The following is an 18643-nucleotide window of genomic DNA, read 5'->3' as shown; positions in this document are numbered from 1 at the left end:
AACATTTAATAACTCAATTATTATTGGAAAGTGGTTACTGTGGAGATTTTAGAGTTTGCAGTAGTCCAAATAGGAGAAAGGGAATTTTTATTAACAAACGAAACGTCAGGAGCTGAACTGGAAGTAGGGTTAGTAAAATAGGTGTGAGAACCATCGTTAATACAAAAAAAACCTGTGGATAAAAGTACTTCCTCCACTGCCATACCTTTGTTATCCTGAATGAGGCTGCCCCATATGGGCGATTTGGCATTAATATCGCCTCCACATAGTTTCCTTGAGCCCTGCTTTAAAATCATTTATGCTCAAATTAGGTGGGGCATAGACGCTGAATATGTTAAAGTTGTGCCTAAGGTTTTTAGTTGATATACCGATAGATTCGATTTTTGAGTTAAGACTTAGGATTTTAATATTAATATTCTTTTTCACGTAAATCCCTACGCCCCCATAACCATCCTCCTCAGTTTGGTAGACTACACATGGCATTATCCACTACCCAAATTTCAGAAAGAATGGCAATGTCAATATTGTTATAAATAAGAAAAAGTTCCAACAACTGTTTGTTATTTTGAGAAGTAAAGCTTTGAATATTATATTGAAGTATTTTTATAGGCTTAATCATGATGAAAGATTAAAGATTTAATTTTTTTAATATCGATTTCAGAGTTGGCTTTGGCTATAATATCCCTTAAGGATTCGAGAAAAGATCTGGTATTACCTGAGTTGTTCGGATTGTTTATTAAAAGGAAGGAGGCAATCTCCGAAGAAATGTTGATTAGACTGTTCTCAGCTGTTTCCAAGGCTGAGTTCTGATAAGAACTGGCTGAAGGTGGGAAAGAGCTAGAATCAGCCGGTTGGTTGGAAAGATTAGCCCTTTGAAGGGGAACAAATCTTTCCTCAAGAGATATTTCATGATCTTTAATAATTTATTTCCAGTTGGACATCGTCTCTTGCGACTTTCTACCTTCGATTGACTTGTTTTTATAAGTTTTAGCTATTTTGTTGTAAATATTTGTAAATAGATTCAGCAGCTAATTTGGTGTTATCCTGCAAAACCGGGGTTGCAGAATTTTTAGGGGCTTGTAGTAGAGGGAATTCGGTGGTATTAAAAATCTCAGGAGTGGATGGAGCTAGCTTATCAAAGAGAGCAGGATATCTTATTTTAACTTCCACTCTAGATAGGTTTTGCGATGTCATACATTTCTGTATGGCAAACGCTCTTTTCCTAGCCGGACATTTAAGGGAGGTAGCGGTGTGGGAGAAGTGGCAGTTTATACATTTAAGTGTCGTACATGTCCTTCTCTTGGATGAGAAAGGAAAAAATTGCGACACTTCTCTTCAGTCTTCTATCAGTGCTGAGCAAAATGCCCAAATCTGAAGCACCTAAAACATTGGCTAAAAGGAACATAAGGTTCCACTTTAACCTTTGTATAAAGGAAGTCAATTTCCTCTGGAATCTGGGAGCCTTCAAAAATAATCTTAACCTTGGACGTGGGGTAAACTCTTTGTTTTTAATTTTTCTATTAACTCTAATGATTTCGTGAATGGGCACTGGGGATAAAATGAATTCTTTTAAATCGTCAGTACTAAATTTAATTGGAATTTGACAAATAATTCCAGTCTTAAAATTGAAATGCTTAAGAATTTTAAGGTCGTAGCCCATTTTTTTTTAGATCAGAATTTAATAAATCATTAGCAGCTTTAGCTGTCTTGCACTCTGCCTTACAACGCCCGTAGCCTATTTTATTGACTTTTAATATATCTTTAAGTTTAAGCTTAAAAATAGTTGCATTTAGTTCGTGGGCATTAATAGGTTCACGGTTCTCTCTGGTACTGTCACCGTTAGTGAGTTTGTCAATATAAACAATATAAGGACCTTTGTGATTGCTTTTATAGCTAAGCGGTACTTTCTGTGATTTGGAGGAATCACCGTTGTCATTGTCGTTGATGTTGATGACATTTGTATCCTGCTCGTTGATCAATGTCTTCTGTAAAACATTAGCGTTGTATTTTTCTGACTCCAAGATGTCCATTTCTTCCTATACTTTTTGAGATATTTCTGGATCCGATGTTTTCCTTTTTTTAAAAATTAGCCGCATCAGAGCACAGGGTCCTTGCCTGGCTGAGTGGGGCATTTTTGACTCAAGGGGATTAACTCCCGTTGTAATAACACAGTGCGACAGTGATTAGGAACTTTGGAGGGTGCGTATAACAATATCAATGTATAAAATTATTTCTTGAGAAAACACCATTAACGGTAATCGTTATGATGTAAAAAGATTCGAATTTACATTCAAGTGTAAATAGTTCGACACTTCTCGTAGTGTTTTTGTTTTGGTAGAAACTGCCGCAATCAAAATAAATAAGAGCAAAGTTGTATTACATTTTTAGAATGATTCAATCGTAGATGCGATTAAGATTATATGAAAAATATTACTCTCGCGACGCCCATACCACAGTGCGACAGTGATTTGGAACTTTTGAAGAGTCCTAGTAGGAATTGTTCATTAGGTCCAATATAGTATAAAAACATGTTTGAAATTTTTCAAACACCTTCAAAATCTTGATTTATTTGGAAAAAACGATTTTTCGGAACTTTTTTGCTCTTAAAAATTCCTAAACGCGTAATTTTAAACCGATTTAAAATTTGTTTACGTTTTTTCAATAGTTAAATGTTGTAGCTTTTGATATTTATAAAATAGATATTTAATTTATTTAAACAAAAAAGATAAAATTTTTACGCAAGAAACTGACATTTTTGAATTTTTGTAGTGTTTTTCGGACTTTGACGCCATTTTTTCGGTACAACTTCCAAGAAATGGTATCATTTTTGACACATTGTCTTGTTAATTCTGAATAAAACGAGACCAGTTTCATTAGAAAATTGTTGAAGTTATAACGCTTTTCCCAAAACAAGTCAGTGCAATCTTGCTTGCGTTCCGGAGCAATAGTGTGCCCTTCCCTTTCGCTTATTCCTTTCTTTTACACACTTTTACTCCGGAGCGCTAGTAAAATTGCACTGACTTGTTTTGGGAAAAGCGTTATAACTTGAAATGAAAAATCTAATGTCTCTAAAATCTCTATCTCTAATAAATCCCTCTTTTATGAAATTCTTAAATTCCTCCCTCTATGCAGAATCTTGTTCGATGTTGCAAAGTTGCAACTTTTAAAATGGAAAGTTCTCTTTTTTTTGACAATTTAAGGAAAAAAGTGCAAAGTGCTTATGTGTTACCAGCCGTCAGAACGTTCCGAATGGAAGTGGGTTTTACGTTTTGTATTTTTTTTTTTATTATATTATATTGCACAACGGAAGATCCCGGGCGTTCCTACTTATATACTCCGTGCAAAGGAAAGAAGGGTGTGGCTTTAAAACTGAGAAACTAAACGGACATGCTCATATGAACTCAGGAGGTGATCCTGATCAAGAATATATGATATATCCTTTATAGGGTCGGAGATTTCTCCTTTACTGCGTTGCAAACTTTTGACCAAAGTTATAATACCCTCTGCAAGGGTATAAAATTAGCGAAGTTTTCGTGATTCTATCTGCATTGTATTTTTATGACGAAGTGGATGTAATAAGTAAAAAAAAAAATTCAAAACAATCTAAATTCATTCAGCATTATTCGCCCCATTTTTAATTCAAAAAGTTCACCGTTAACCTTATGACTTCAACTTGCGATTTGCGCCTATAAGGGTTAAGATACAATTTTTTTTATGTATTACAATTTGCTTTTAGGGTTGGAAAAGTTTTTTGTGGTATCAGAACAATTTTCAAGCACAGCTCTCATTTGGTAAAAACTTTTTTCAAGAATGTTAGAAAACTTCAAAGGGTCTGTAATCTCACAATATCGCCAAGAAGATATGGCCAAGATAATATCATGTTCACGCGGGTTATAGCAACAACCATATCCATCGTCTACCAACGGCCCGTATCCCATAAAAGCTTCATATTTTGTGGCCACCTGCGATGTAGACACTCGAAAATTTGAAGACCTTATAAATCCAGGTGATGAAAAGAACTCTGGAATAGGTAGACCATTCTCAAGAGCCATTAACTTCAATCCGAAAAGGTGACGATCCACACCTTTTCCTTGTAGAGCCAGTTTGGCATACAGTTGGTGTTCCGCAACGGCTTTGCGAAGTTTTTCAGCACGGTCTTGGTCTGTGAATTTTACGTTTTGCATTGAACGACAAAAGTCGACGGATTCATTAGAGCAGGATCGAATTGTTTCTGTCCGTCCGCCATCGAATATACGTAAGTGAGCAGACTCGTATTGCGCAGCTGGTTCTGCATGCATTCTATAAATATGGATAAAAAATTACTTTTCACGCAGGATACTGATATTTTACCTATAAAAGGCCAGTTGCAAAGCTATTTGTATAAAGCTGTCTGGTCCCAACCGTTGTTTTTTTATAAAGTCCTTGCCATAACCATCAAATTTCAGAACTTTCATCTGCAGATTATTAACAAGTTTGTCAAGGTTCTTTTGCGCGATAACAAGCCATTGCTCAATGCATTCATTAAGAGGACAAAACTCTATTTTTTCGGCAGGAGTGGTGTTAGTCGATCCTCCCTTTCCGAAGTTCGGATCTTCTTTTCTAAAAAAATTCAATTTAAGATAAAAAAAAAGCAAGCAAAAAAGCAAAAATTGGACATTAACATAAGGTCTTATACTAATCTTGGCTTCTCACATTTTTTTAACTACATAGTCCATCATCATTGCGATTGGCTGACCTTCAGCTGGTGAATGCTCATAGGTAAACCCCACATTCCCATTGGGGTTCAATACAAGTTGAATGGTTTTGTCCATCCACCGATTACCACTGTTGACTTTACTGCCATTGCCGTGAATTAATGATAATATCAACTCTTCGGCGTCTTCACCTTCCTTTGTTTTAGTGCACTCATCAAGTGATACAGTAAACATCGCACCTTGAATGGATTTTATAGCATCCCTGTTGCGAGGATAATTTGATAAGTGCTCATAAGCTTCAGCCCAGTTGTCTCTTGAGTCCGTAGACAAAACACCATAAGGTACACCAAATTTCGGTTCCTTAGCGATTATATTTTTCAGTTCTTCAGCCAAAGAGTCGGTCGCAATTAATTCTCCGTTCGAATCGTATATATGCAGCTTGTAGAACTAAGTTTTAGAGAAAATACTTAAAATTTATAATCAATAAAAATGTAAGGGCTTTCACCTACATGGTTCTTGTAGATAACCACAACGTAGTCAGCGCATGGATTATAGACTATATCATCAGTACCTCGTTTTGGAATGCGACAAGTTCCAAATACTTTTCCAAACTGGCTATTATCCAATTCCAGTTTCCCCATCTTAACGATTGGAATCTTATCTGCTTGAACCATGTTATTAAACTCACCTAATCCAAAAATAACTTTGGATGTATATTCGATAAATGATTGGGCATCATTAAATTGTTGCTTAGGAAAGGTCATGCCAGGACTAACAAATACAGTAACAGGGGATCGATATTGTAAATAGGCAGCTTTCAACCAACGGTGTGCTAGCCAATTTCTCTCCTTGTTGCCAGTATTTTCCAATAGTATCTGCAAGTCTTTTCCCTCCTTTTTTAAAAACTCTTGGGTGATTATGGTTTGATGTTTTAGCTCCTCTGACGTCAAAAACGGTTCGACACTAGTCATAAATCGTGTTAACGTTTCCTCAAGAGGCAGGACATGGTAAGGCAAAAGATTTGGCTGTTTGGAACTCTTTTTCGTGCTGCTAAATCTCGTCAACAAAATTTGGTTAGAAATAATGTTTTGTGTCTTTTGGGGGAGGGAACTTTTGGCCTAAAAAAACAAAAGTTATTTCTACTAAAAATAGTTTAATTCACTTGCTCAATAACTTGCCAAGTTCCAAAAGACCGTTCTATTCTTAGGAAGCCTCATTTCACTGGGTTTTGAGGCGATAGGTTCACTGAAAGCAAAAACAATGATTGTTTATTTCCGTCGCTAAGTTCTTGGGTAACTAATATTCTATAATCTATTTTTTCTACAATCTGATATTACGATTTCTAAATGGATTAGATTGGGGAACCTTTGACCTTTCATGAAAGCTGTCATACTGCCCACGTAAACAATGTGGCAACAAAAAAATGACTATGTATGCACGTACCTACACACCGTGATCGTTTTTTAAAGAGTGAGAGAACCGCTTAAAATACTCACAACAGCTCTTATGATATATTTTAAAGTATCATTCGAACTGCTGGATTAGTAAATACAACTGGAATATTTATTATATTATTTACATTTTTATTAAAGTAAAGATTAAACGTCAAATTTTGTAACGACTTTGAATGTGGAACCGATATATCGATATTGTATTGGTATAAATATAAACATACATATGTTTATGACTTCTAGGGATGCATAAATTTCACAAATGCAGTTTTTGTATGTTTATATTTGAAGCCATTTGGCAGGAGCCACGATAGCTAAAAATGTTAGATTTATATTTATTGAATTGAAGATTATTAAATTTCCAGGATAATTAAGAAATATGTTAGCTGCTAAGAAAAATTGAGTCTTCTGAAAATTTTAAGCTTAAAATTAATCATAGAACAATCTTTAATAATGAGTTATTATATTAATTAATTATAGCGGTTATAGGTTATTAATTATAGCTGGAAAAAAAAATAAATTCGTCATTATCATAATCATTATAAACAAATTTTTTTTTAGATGAAACTTTTTCACATCATATTTTGCTGGAATCGGTTACGTTACGTTTAATATTACGTTTATAAAAAACGTTTATAAAAAAATTACGTTTAATATTTTATTATTTATTGTGCAATGAAGTATCAGGAAAGATGGACTATGCAGATATACAATTAACGGCTATTTTAATATTTAAAAGAACGTTGAACTTTCTTTATTTTAACAAAAAATTCCTGCTTATAGCGGATACACTTTACGTTAGTTTAAAAATTATATTTCTTGATCAGTCATCATTAATAATATCTTGGCAATAACATTTAGTGTTGAAAGTTTTCTTAAATTTTTCGCGCATGCATATCCTGGCAGTAGCAGGCAATGAAATATCTTCGTTCTTGATGAATCTGTCAGCCAATCTGTGTTTTGTGTCAATGTTTTGATACAAGACATAAGGGGTTATATACAGTTGTGATATATGAAAAAATCGATTTTTTTTTATTGCATATTCTTAAAGTATATTCTATTGGGAGTACTCTCACAAAAATTCATTATGATCGGAGCATTATAACCGAAGCTGTAGCTATTTATAGCGCACTATCTGCATATAAAACTTGAACAAACTTTAAACTTTAAACGCGATTATCTCAGAATCTTTTTTTTGGGAAATTACCTTTGCGGTGGACACGATTACTAAAAAACTACTAATCCGATCAACACCAAATTTTGACCACTTATTTATTATGATATTTGCTAGTCCGTGAACGAGGGATTTTCCATTGAAAACTCCTTTTTTAAAGCACAAAAAACAAAAATCTTATACCTTGAAAAAGTACATTTTTTGTTAAAAACGTCGCCATTTTTTTTTTAATCAAAATTTTTAAAAATCCCTCGTTCCCGGACTAGACAATACAATATACTAACTAAACTTTTTTGAATTTTGGATTTGGGATGAACCGTTTTCGAGAAATCCTGTCCACCGCAAGACACCATCGAAAAAAGACGATTCGGGAATTCGGCTATAACATTTTTGTTATGTAATATTTTTTTATGAAAAAATTTAATTAAGTACCCAGAAACATGTACTAAACAACGTCGATAAAACATTTTTCATAAATATTTTTTATGGTGTCAAAAAAAAATCGATAAAATTCCATATTCTTGCGCGGTACAACTGTATATAACCCCATAAATCAACAGGAACTGGGCAGCCAATCTCTTAATCTTCTGTTACGTTCAAGTGTAATTGGCAGATGCATTTTTTTATGAAGTCAAAAACAAAAACCTAAATCAGATTAGTCCATTGGTGGGCAAACTCTCATTTTACATGGCACACGAGTATAGGGTAGGAAATTCTGCCGCAGCGCTGCCGGCACACTGACAGTGTGAGCATTCTCAATTTTTTTTAGAAGCTCTCTCATTTGCTCTCATTTCGACTCATTTGACAGCCCAAACTTAAAAATCAAAATGTTTCCACAGAGAAAAATTTTGTTCAGAAATTGGGTTGGAAAAAGTTTTCTCCATGGAGAATATAGATAGGGAAGCGTAGTTTTTCATTTGTTTAAGTAATGTGGATAGCAAAGTTAAAAAAAAAAAAAAACTGTGTGTGTCAGACTCGCAGAAGTGAAACTTCTAAGTTGGTTTTTCCATGCATGCGAGCCCCGGTTTAGATCTCTCCCCCCTTTCTCGTGTTGAATTCCGGTTTCCATATTTGTTTTTTTCAATCAATTTTATATTCCGATTAAAAAGCGTATTGATGAAAAATAGTACGCGATAAACCAATTTACAGGAGCTGTGTATGAATTACGAGTTTAGGGAATTTTCTATTTAAACTCACACGCTAACAAGGTTACGTATTCAAAATCCCCCATTCGTGATGTATTTCATCGTACATTTATGTGATATATTTATACCCTTGCAGAGGGTATTCTAATTTTGTCCAAAAGTGTGCAACGCAGTGAAGGAGACATCTCCGACCCTATAAAGTATAAATATTCTTGATCAGGATCACCTCCTGAGTTGATATGAGCATGTCCGTCTGTCCGTCTGTCTGTCTGTTTCTACGTGAACTAGTCTCTCAGTTTTAAAGCTATCGACTTGAAACTTTGCACACATCCTTCTTTCCTTTGCACGCAGTATATAAGTCGGAACGATTGGGATCGGCCGACTATATCATATAGCTGCCATATAACTGATTGATCGGAAATGGTATAATTTTGGTGTTTTTAGAGTTAGAGTTGAAATTTGACACGAGAGCTTTCTTTGGCAAAACATTACGACATGCCAAATTTCATAAGGATCGGCCGACTATATCCTATAGCTGCCATATAACTGAACGATCGGAAATGGACCAACAAATACGTTTTTTTCGCTCAGTAAATTCTCTGCTCTCATTGTTTTCCTCTGCTACGCACACACTCAAATTTTAAACATGTGTTAGTTTTCCCCTTACCCTTCAGTACCAAAATTCCTTACTTCGACGTTTCCTGGCGACATGTTCGAAAAACAAAAACAAATTGCATGGGCTTCGTTTACTCAAGTCCGAAACGAAAGGGGAAACGAAACTTCTACCTGTTTTCGGTTTTCGACGATGATTCTCGAAGCTTCTACGTCATATTTTCGGTGCAGAGGCACGCGACAGGGAGACAATTAGAGAGATGTAGATGGAGGGAAGGGAGAGAAAAAAAATGTGTGCCGAAAACCAAGTGAATGGAAGCGACGTCAGAATACCCTTTTTAAAATATGTTGAAATATTTTTATATATTTAAGATTATATTTAATAAATTTTTCTTATCTAATCTTACCTTATCTTATCTATCTAATGGTATATTGAAATGTATTTCTATTTACATTTACGATTTCTATTTACGATTCTATTTACAAGGCATTGCGTTGGTCGACTATACCCTGGAACGCACAAGAATTTTCGGTTGTCAATTTTCGGTTTCGTCTTGCCTCTCCCCTTCTCTTTGCATTTGATGTTCAAGATGCATATGAATTACACGCGTTTGTTTGTTGCGTTTGAAGTTAAATTTTTTAAAAAACATTTAAGTGACCTGGCAAGGCCACCAGCACCGACGAGGCATTGGCAGCCTTAGATTTCGCCTTAGGCTGCGGCATGAAGAAAGAATGTGTGAGTATAATATTTATATATTAAATATAAAAAAATGTTTAATACCTATTAATTTTTGCAGACCACCGCAGTGACGAATATATTGAAGCGCGGACCCCTTACCAAGTCGGTAAAATATATTTTCGTGGAGGACCTGATCGTCCAGTACAATATTGACGGAGTAAGTAGGAAGAAGAGATTAAAGGCGTTTCCAAATTTTTATGGAGTTTTGATTGGTATGTATTTTAATAACAAATAATGTAAGCGATATCTTATTTCTATTTATTCTATTTACAGATAGTATATCTATGGTGGATCCGGGGAAACCGCCGGAGAAAGTGTTGTTGCACGCTTTGACGTGCATAAAAAATAATAACAATAAAAAACAAAAAAAAATAAATAATAATTAGTAATTAGTAATAATAAATAAATAATAAAAATAATTTGTAATAATAATAATAATAAAAATAATAATAATTTTTAATTTTTTTGAATTCTTTTTTATTGAATTGGAAAAGGGGGGGGGGGGTGAAATTCCTTACAGATTCCTCACGGTTCCTCAAAGATTCCTCAGAGTATACCCCAGGAATTCTCTGGGTATTTAGTTCAAAATGCTCTTCGAATAACTGCAGGAATCCTGCAGTATTCCTTGAGTTGTTCGAATTCCTCGATGCGAGGAACTCTTCTATGGAAATTCCTTGATGGATTGTATGAAACATACCCCGAGGACTCCTCGGGTGGCAATACTAGTACATAGACGTTTCCTTGAGTAATCCTTGAGGTATGGTACTGAAGGGTACTGATTTAGTCACAGAAGAAAAGTTGTATAGATTTTGATTGACTGATAACGATGAAAATAGCATTAAAAGCATGCTAAAAATAAAATCATCTGCGTTTTCTTGTTCCAATATTTATATTAGTATATTTCTATTCACGTATCAGTGCGTATTTAGTACACTTTGGTTCAACTTCGGGCTAATATCATTTTTGGTAGATCGATTAGGTATGACCGACTTTCAACTGTACTTGTAAGAACGTGACATTTTAAATAAACCTTATGAGCTTTCTAGTCGGCAAAATCGAAATAATTGCCATGCAAGTACGGACAATTTCGGATTCCAGTGCTAATATGCCAAGGTTTGTCAAACGTTTTTGACTCATGGTAGAAAGCAAAAAATGTTGTATCCAAGCTAAGACTTTCCTTCAGTTACGCTAACAGGAATAGTACAGAATATTCTGACTGAAATTCAGGGAAAGCGTAAGGGTGGGAGAATATCGGGCCTTAATTTGCTTCATGGATAGCCATCAGATGAATCATTTACACAGTGGTGTCACACAAAACAAACACTGCTATACAACTGTGGGCAGTGTTGTCAATAGCGCGATTGCGGGTATTGAAGGCAACTCCTGCACGATCGAGGTGGCTTGCATACCGTTGGCGTTGCATACCGACTGCAGCAACTTTAAGTGATCACCCGGCGGAGTGGAGTCGCACCATTGAGAAAGAGTAGCATTTATAGCGCAGACTGAAAAGATGTTGCTGAATTAGTGTCTGGTCCAAATGATGCAGCGTTTGCCCAGAAGGAGTCCTCGTCTGAACGATGGACAGGGGATACCGATGCGCAACAGGAATGCAGCATGTTGGTCCTGCAGCCGTGTGGACGAAACCACAGGACAACCTCTTGGAAAGGATTGCCGAACTGGAAGAGTTGGGGCGAGAAATATACCATGCTGTACCATGATAAATGTACCACGACTGGCCAATCTTCTACTACGCGTTTACGGAGACGACGCAAGCGATCTAATCTAGAGAACTACCAGAGGTTACTTAAAGCGTCAAAGGATGACGTGCGTGAATGCGAACTCAGTAATGGATCAGCTGTGTTTCAGATACGGCCGACCGGAGAATCTTACACGCTGCCAGCTTTATAGCATCCGAGATGTGCCTGCAATAACGGAGCACAACTTGGAAAAGCTGCGTCGCATGTGGGTAACCTAAATGCATTATTGCAGTACCCTTATGAAGCCTACCCTACCCTTATGAAGAAGCTTCTGGCCAAGCTCCCGATAACCAAACGAGTGGACAGGGCACGGCATGCTGCAGCTGTTCAGCCCTTTCCAACTATTGTAAACTTCAGTTCGTGGCTGATGGTGAATATTTATCATCTCGATTTTATGATAGCATCGTTCGCGATTAGGATGAGAAACAGGTAATTTGCCTCATCAGTTTTCCAATTTTCGAAGGGTGCGGATCTAGACAACATGCCATTTGGGAATGCCAAATGGAGTTACACCTACAGAGAGGTGGAGGCTGGTGAAAAGATATCGATTATGTTTTACGTTCTTGCGAAGCGGGCATATGACTGGATCTTGCGTTGTGTCGAAAGAATGCTCTGTGAGTGGATGCAGGAGAAAGCATCACCGACTTATTCATGAAGCAAGCAATAAAGGCTTTATGAGACAACCACAGCGAGTAGGAAATTGGAGATTGGGCGTTAACAGAGAACACTTAAAGCACATTTTTTTCTATGCAGTAAAACTGCATAGGTCGACTCAGAAAAATGCGAATTACTCAAGAACTTCACAAACTTGCACTTTAAAACTACATTCATATAATAGAGGGTAAAACACAGTATAAATATTAAAGTGAAACTTTGTTGAAATTTTTTTTGTTTCTCCATTCTAAGCTTATATTTCCCATTAACATTTATCCTTTAAATAGGTACCCATATACACTCAATAAAAAAAACAAACCGATCAATTCCTTCCATAGACACAGAAATTTACTACTACAAGTCCCACTGATTTGACTGTTTATAAAATGTAACAAATTTAAATCCTTTTAGTTCATATTTAAAGATATTAAAAAACTGCAATAATTTGCTTTTCAAACCATGAGTTGTTTTCTGGTAATAACAGTGACATTTAACAGCTTATATCTTAACAGTGGCTTAGTCTGTTTTTTTTTTATATGAACCATAAATGCTTGATGTTATTTTAGTTAATGACGCCATTAGACCCTTATTTTAACGGCTTTTCAAAAATGACTTTTGGCCACAACTAGTGGTCGTTGGCCCCATAGTGCGGCGGCACAAGTCTTATAAGAGTCATTAAATTCTGCGATGAGCAAAGGCCCACAACACTATAAACCCTTGGCCTCTATACTCTTCCATTTCAAAGAAAGGTGCTGTTGGAGTCTGCAGTGACATCAAGAAGATGTTCCACCAAGTGCTGATCTGACCTGATAAATGTCCGCAATTAATCATCTTGTGGATGATCAACGAGATCCCGTTATTTTTTAGATATGCGCGATTCCTGAATATCCGAATATACAGTTCCCAGAGTTCAAGGCCATCATGGACTACCATTGCGTAGACGACTACGTGGATAGTTTCGCCACAGAAAATGAGGCGATTGACGTATCTACCTGGGTAAAGGAGATACATGCGGAAGGTGGATTCAAGCTGTGCAAGTTTTCGTTTAGTTCGCCCACAGTAGAGAGGATGCTCAGACCCATTGATCATGCCCAGAGTATTGGATGGGGCAAGGCAGAAAAGAAGATTTTGGGAATGCGAAGGCGGCAGCCGAGATCGACTTTAGGTTTCGATGTACCGGAAAGTTGCCACAAAAAAGGTATTCTTGAACATGGTTATATCGACGTTTGATCCATTGTGATTCCTGTGTTGCCTGATGATAACAGTGAAGTCATATTGCAAAATGTCTGTAGAATAGAATGAGGGGAGAACCGGGAGAATTCACGCTAATTAAGGACGACAACATTCCTGAAGAGACCAAAAGGCAGCTGGCCAGGATCTGCACCCAGTGATAAAGCGAATGAAGAGGATAAAAAAGAAATACCAAGTGAGTTTGTGCTTATGGGACCGCTGTGCTTATCGTTGCAGAGGTTCTCAAGCTACAGGCGATTTGTGAAATTTAACGGTCTGGGTTCTAAAGTTAACACGTCGATGCCCTGGACAACGATATGAGCTAGCTCCGGCCTCTCTGTGGCTGAGTGTGAAGCAGTTGAGAATTTGTTGGTCTGCAGATCGCAAAGAGAGTGGTTCCCGGTTGTGGCGCCGAAGGAGTACGTCATGGAGAGTTTCCTAATAGAGGCAGAGAATATGGTTAGTTCTAGCCCGCCTACCCACCTGCCAGAGAGTGCGGACTAGGAAGCATCTCTTACGCCGAATGATCTGCTCAAGGAAGCAGATTGTCCGCCGGATACTCCCGGCCTGCATCGAAGTATTGTAAAGGAAGGAGCCACAAGGAAACAGTGCCGCATCGCTGAGGATGCAGGGGTGCTATATTGAATTCGTGCAAATGAAATTTGTTGCAACACCCCCTCCAGCCCCCACAAATCGCAAATTTTTAGAGCGCCAGTATTTAGAAAAGGTTTTGATGTCAATCGGCCGATTATCCGAGGAGATATAGACATTTTTATTACCATACAAAAGTGTTAAAATTTTGACCACGTGGATCTCGAAGACTATAAGAGTTACAACAATCTGATTTAGAACTTCGATGGACTTGGTATCTGCGTAGATGCATTGCAGAAGCAATGACTAGTACATATTTACAACTCAAAATTCTGTTAAATCGGGGAATTTTTGGAGAAGTTATAGATTTTTTATTATGCTTTCCCACCAAACTCTTTCATCTATTATATTTTTTGCAAAAGCATAAAAGTATGTAATACAATTTTTGATTTCTTGTTTTAGTTGAGAGTCTTTTGATCCTTTAAATTAAAAAATAAGTTAATGTGCGATGGAAGAGATGAGTACCCGATAAAATAGAGTCGGGGAAAGTCTGTTAGAGCCGTTCTCTGTTGTTTTTGTACCTTTGCAGAGGGTATTATAATTTAGCTTAAAAGTGTTTGTTATATATAAGAATATATATATTCTTGATATTGACGTGAAGTGATATTCTTGAAGTGATCCTCCACTTCCTGATTTTATATAAGCATGTCCGTTTGTATGTCTATCTGTTTCTACGCGAACGATTTGAACCTTTGCACACATAGTTATTTCCTTTGCAAGCAGCAGGATCGGCTATCGGATGAAAAGACTCGGCAATTCAACAGAAGCCACATAACTCATTGATCGGAAATGCAAAACCTTTTAGAGTTAAGTTATTTTTCATGAATTCTCTTTTTGGGCAATTGACCGACCAACCGAAGGGATTGGCTTGGGACTTTTTTTTTTTTTAATTTGGGTTAATAATAATATAAATTGGGCTAATAATAAAATTTATAAAGGTAAACAAACTATATCCGATATTTGCGATGTATATCCGATATAAACTGCAGGGGTCTGATCTTATCCCAAAATAAGCGAAAAGACGCTGAACCACATACTATTAAAAGCAATAGGCAAGTTTAATATAACAGTAGTGATGTCTTAAAACAAAAACTAGTCGATAGGTTTTAAATGAATAAGTGCCAGGAAAATGAGTTCAATGAGAAACGAATCGAACGAGCATAGAAGCTCAGTGAACCAAAGAAACGGCTTCAACTATTAATTTTCGACCCGCGATACCGAAATGGAAAAATCGGTGATAAAGAGAAACTCGGCTCTACTGACCGCTGAAAGCCAAAGGGCACGGACTTGCTCACCCGCTCTGCTTACTCCGACTCCCGCGTCATGGAGTTCGCAATGTAAAACCCCCGCTCCAACGGCGAAAAAAAGTATCGCACCAACAACAAGCAGTGCTACAATTTCTGAAACCGCAACGAAAGTCACTGCAATGCAAAATACCACGACGCCAACGACTACAGCGAGTACAAATACAACAACTTCGGAAAGTGTCAAAGTGCGCCCGGCCACACAGACTGGAATACATCGCTACACTTGTTCAAGACCAGAACATTGTAATACAGCATCTCGTAGCACAACAGTCTAATTAATCTATGCAGACTCTACAAATATCAATGTGGAACGCCAGTGGTGTATCACGGCATAAACTAGAATTGTCACAATTCTTTAACGATCATCATATAACGAAATCATATTGACGTTATGCTACTGTTGGAAACGCATCTTACAAGCAAATACAACTTTCAAATAAGAGGCTATACAATCTACCGCACTGATCATCTGGATGGGAAATCCCAGGGCGGGACCGGTGTTCTAATCAGAGATCACCAGCTTCAAAGCATCACCTTAAGGAAGCAAACCGATCACAGGACCAGGCTCTTCGCCAACAGGAAGAAAATGCACAGCTGAGGTACATCCAGAATCTTTCGCCAACAAGCACATAGTATCCCCTGTGGAGGGCCCACCCAAATCTTAGCGCCCCAATCGAAACGACTTAAGAAACCCCGATAAGAAACTCTTCGGGTTGCTGGGATTGCAGCGCCGAAAACAGAGATGAAACATTCGCTACACATCTCAAAAGTTTCTTCCAGCCAAACCCTGCCTCGAATTCATTCCTCCTGCCACTAATTCAGCCAGAAGCTACTTTTTTGCCAACTACACCTACATTTCGGCCGAACGAAATTGAAAAAGTCATAAGAGGGCTAAACCAAAAAAGGCTCCCGGTGGTGACCTACTGACACCGAAGATGTTGATAGAACTTTCAAAATGCGCTATAGAGGTCGTCTGAAAACTATTGTTAGCTTGCAATATTGTCCGGGCACACCAATTTGGCTTTCGAAGCAACCAAAAACCATCGAGCAAGTGAAAAGATTAACATCCGAAATAAGCTCAGCCTTCGAACAGTGAGCGACTACATCTACATCATTGAAGCTGGGCTTCCACAAGGAAGCGCACTCGGCCCTAGTCTGTATGTGTTGTATAGTGCGGATATTAATACGAACGAACAACTAACAACGTCAACGTTCGCCGACGATACCGCTATCCTTAGTCGCTCCAGATGTCCAAACCAAGCAGCAAACAAATTCGCTTATCATCTTACAGTAGTGGAAAGGTGGTTGTCCGACTGACGGATTAAAATAAACGAACAAAATTGTAAATATGTAACGTTTACCCTAAATAGACCAATGCCCTTCGCTTTCACTAAACGGTATGCAGATCCCTAAGTATACTAAGTATACTAAGTCATTGCGACGAAGACGTGATTGTTTGCTCAACCTTATTAGACCCCTTGCCAGGTGGTTAGGGTGCAACAGTAGCTTATTAAAGCTTATTATACCTTTCCTTCTCTTCTGCGATCACTTCTATTATTGGTGAATGTGTAAGTCGCGATGTATGTATTCGTTGCGAACGTACCAAGGCACCCCGCCAATGATAAGCCAATGAAGGCTGCTGGCTTTTGGTGTGTTTTTTTGACTTCAATGTGCCGGCGCTATGTGAGTCTTTTATCGAGGTGTACTCCTAGATATGTCACTTCGTAAGCTTGAGGGAGTAGACTGCTGTTCAAGGTAAACATAACGTGCTTGCATTTTCGTTCGTTCACTTTAATTCGCTATTCTGATAGCCATTTTTGTACATTGACCAGATGAAGAGCTAGTTGCGCAGTTGCTTTCATTGGGCATTTTTAGCGGCTTGAAATAGCTGTATCATCAGCAAACGTTGATTTTGTCAGTGGTGTGCTTGTCGGGATGTCCGCTGTGTAGAGGAATTTTGGCCCTAGGAAGCTACCTTGACGAACTCCAGCTCCAATAATAAAATCATATGTTATAGCACTGTTGCACCTCACACCCAATTTTGTGTCGTAAAGGTAAGACTCTAAACGCTTATGGGTGTTGTAGGGGAGCATTGTCTGGATCTTGTACATTAGACCTTCTAGCCAGACTCTATCAAATGCTTGAGAGACATCTAAAAATTTTTAGATGTAAGCAGTACTCTCGTTTTGGATCGCGTTCCCAATTTTTGATGCTGTCCGATTGACAATTGATTGCTCAATTGTTCCGTGCTTTTCACGAAACCCAAATTGATGTTATTCAACTCATTACGCATTTTTAAAAGAGTTCAGAGTTTTGTATTCGTTTTTAAAATGTGTTTCTGAAAGCAGCATTACGTCGAAATGATTGTCGAGTAGGAATTGCTAACTCAAGTTTATGTTGTAAAACGGCGTAAGCGTTCCACTTAGATATGCGTAGGGAAGTCATTATTTGGATTGATAAATAGATTTTGGTTTCGCATTAATACGCATAGTTGTACGTATAAATGACATCAAACGTTTTGTTGTAGGCTGCATATCATAGCTATCATGCGTATCATGGTTTCGCATTAATACGCATAGTTGTGCGTATAAACGACATCAATTCCGTAAGGTTTTGTTGTAGGCTGCTTATCATAGCTACAAAATTGGCTGCTCGACCGATTTATGCTGATTGGTTCTTGGTAAGCTGGTTGCAGAAATTAACTTTTTGAGGCTTCACCTTAAAGAGTGGATGCGGCTTTCTATCCCTGGTAAGGATATTAAAGACTGTCGTAGCGCTAAATTCCTTATCTCGTAGCGCCTTTGTTACCTCTGCAGGCTTTTGATCGGACTCGATGCCCTTAAGTACGACTTGCAGGCTCTTCCTGCTTTTTAGCTGGTACGTGTAGAAGTTCTTTTTATTTTTGTTACGATATTTCGATAATACTCTGTAGTTATCTTTAGACTGAATTTGAACTTTTGTTTCCTGAATGAATGTTTCCACATATGCATGTGTGACTGCTCGCACGACGGCGTAAAAATGTTTTGGCTTTCAAATTTAAATTTCAATTTCTCGTTTCTGTTTTCAAAGCGCCGATGTAATAAATAAAATAATAAAATTTCAAGGGAGTCCTTCCGGCATTTTGTCATCCGACACACGTCACTTATTTTTACAACAATTTTAATAGAATGCAATTAAAAACAAGAAAGGAAAGCTAACTTCGGGCGGAGCCGAAGTTTATATACCCTTG

General features: G+C 37.5%; 1 protein-coding gene across 3 annotated transcripts; it reads right to left on the bottom strand.

Moving 5' to 3' along the window:
* Positions 1 to 3608: 3608 nt before the first annotated feature.
* Positions 3609 to 6375, bottom strand: LOC108133759 (carnitine O-acetyltransferase-like). Of its 3 annotated transcripts, none has more exons than XM_017253823.3 (6): positions 6274 to 6375; positions 5873 to 5939; positions 5204 to 5812; positions 4693 to 5141; positions 4351 to 4599; positions 3609 to 4299 (listed from the first exon to the last, which is right to left on the bottom strand). In XM_017253823.3, exons 2-6 carry the CDS (start codon positions 5909 to 5911, stop codon positions 3720 to 3722), a joined length of 1926 nt encoding a protein of 641 aa, XP_017109312.2. In that variant the 5' UTR covers positions 5912 to 5939; positions 6274 to 6375; the 3' UTR covers positions 3609 to 3719. The 3 variants fall into 3 exon arrangements, with proteins under 3 accessions (XP_017109312.2, XP_017109311.2, XP_070132973.1); XM_017253822.3 differs by having other exon boundaries at positions 6138 to 6342; XM_070276872.1 differs by having other exon boundaries at positions 6191 to 6337.
* Between the last annotated feature and the right edge of the window lie 12268 nt (positions 6376 to 18643).

The sequence above is a fragment of the Drosophila bipectinata genome, chromosome 2L (assembly GCF_030179905.1).
Source record: "Drosophila bipectinata strain 14024-0381.07 chromosome 2L, DbipHiC1v2, whole genome shotgun sequence".
Classification (NCBI taxonomy): Eukaryota; Metazoa; Arthropoda; class Insecta; order Diptera; family Drosophilidae; genus Drosophila; species Drosophila bipectinata.
This window is presented reverse-complemented; position numbering and strand designations above follow the sequence as displayed.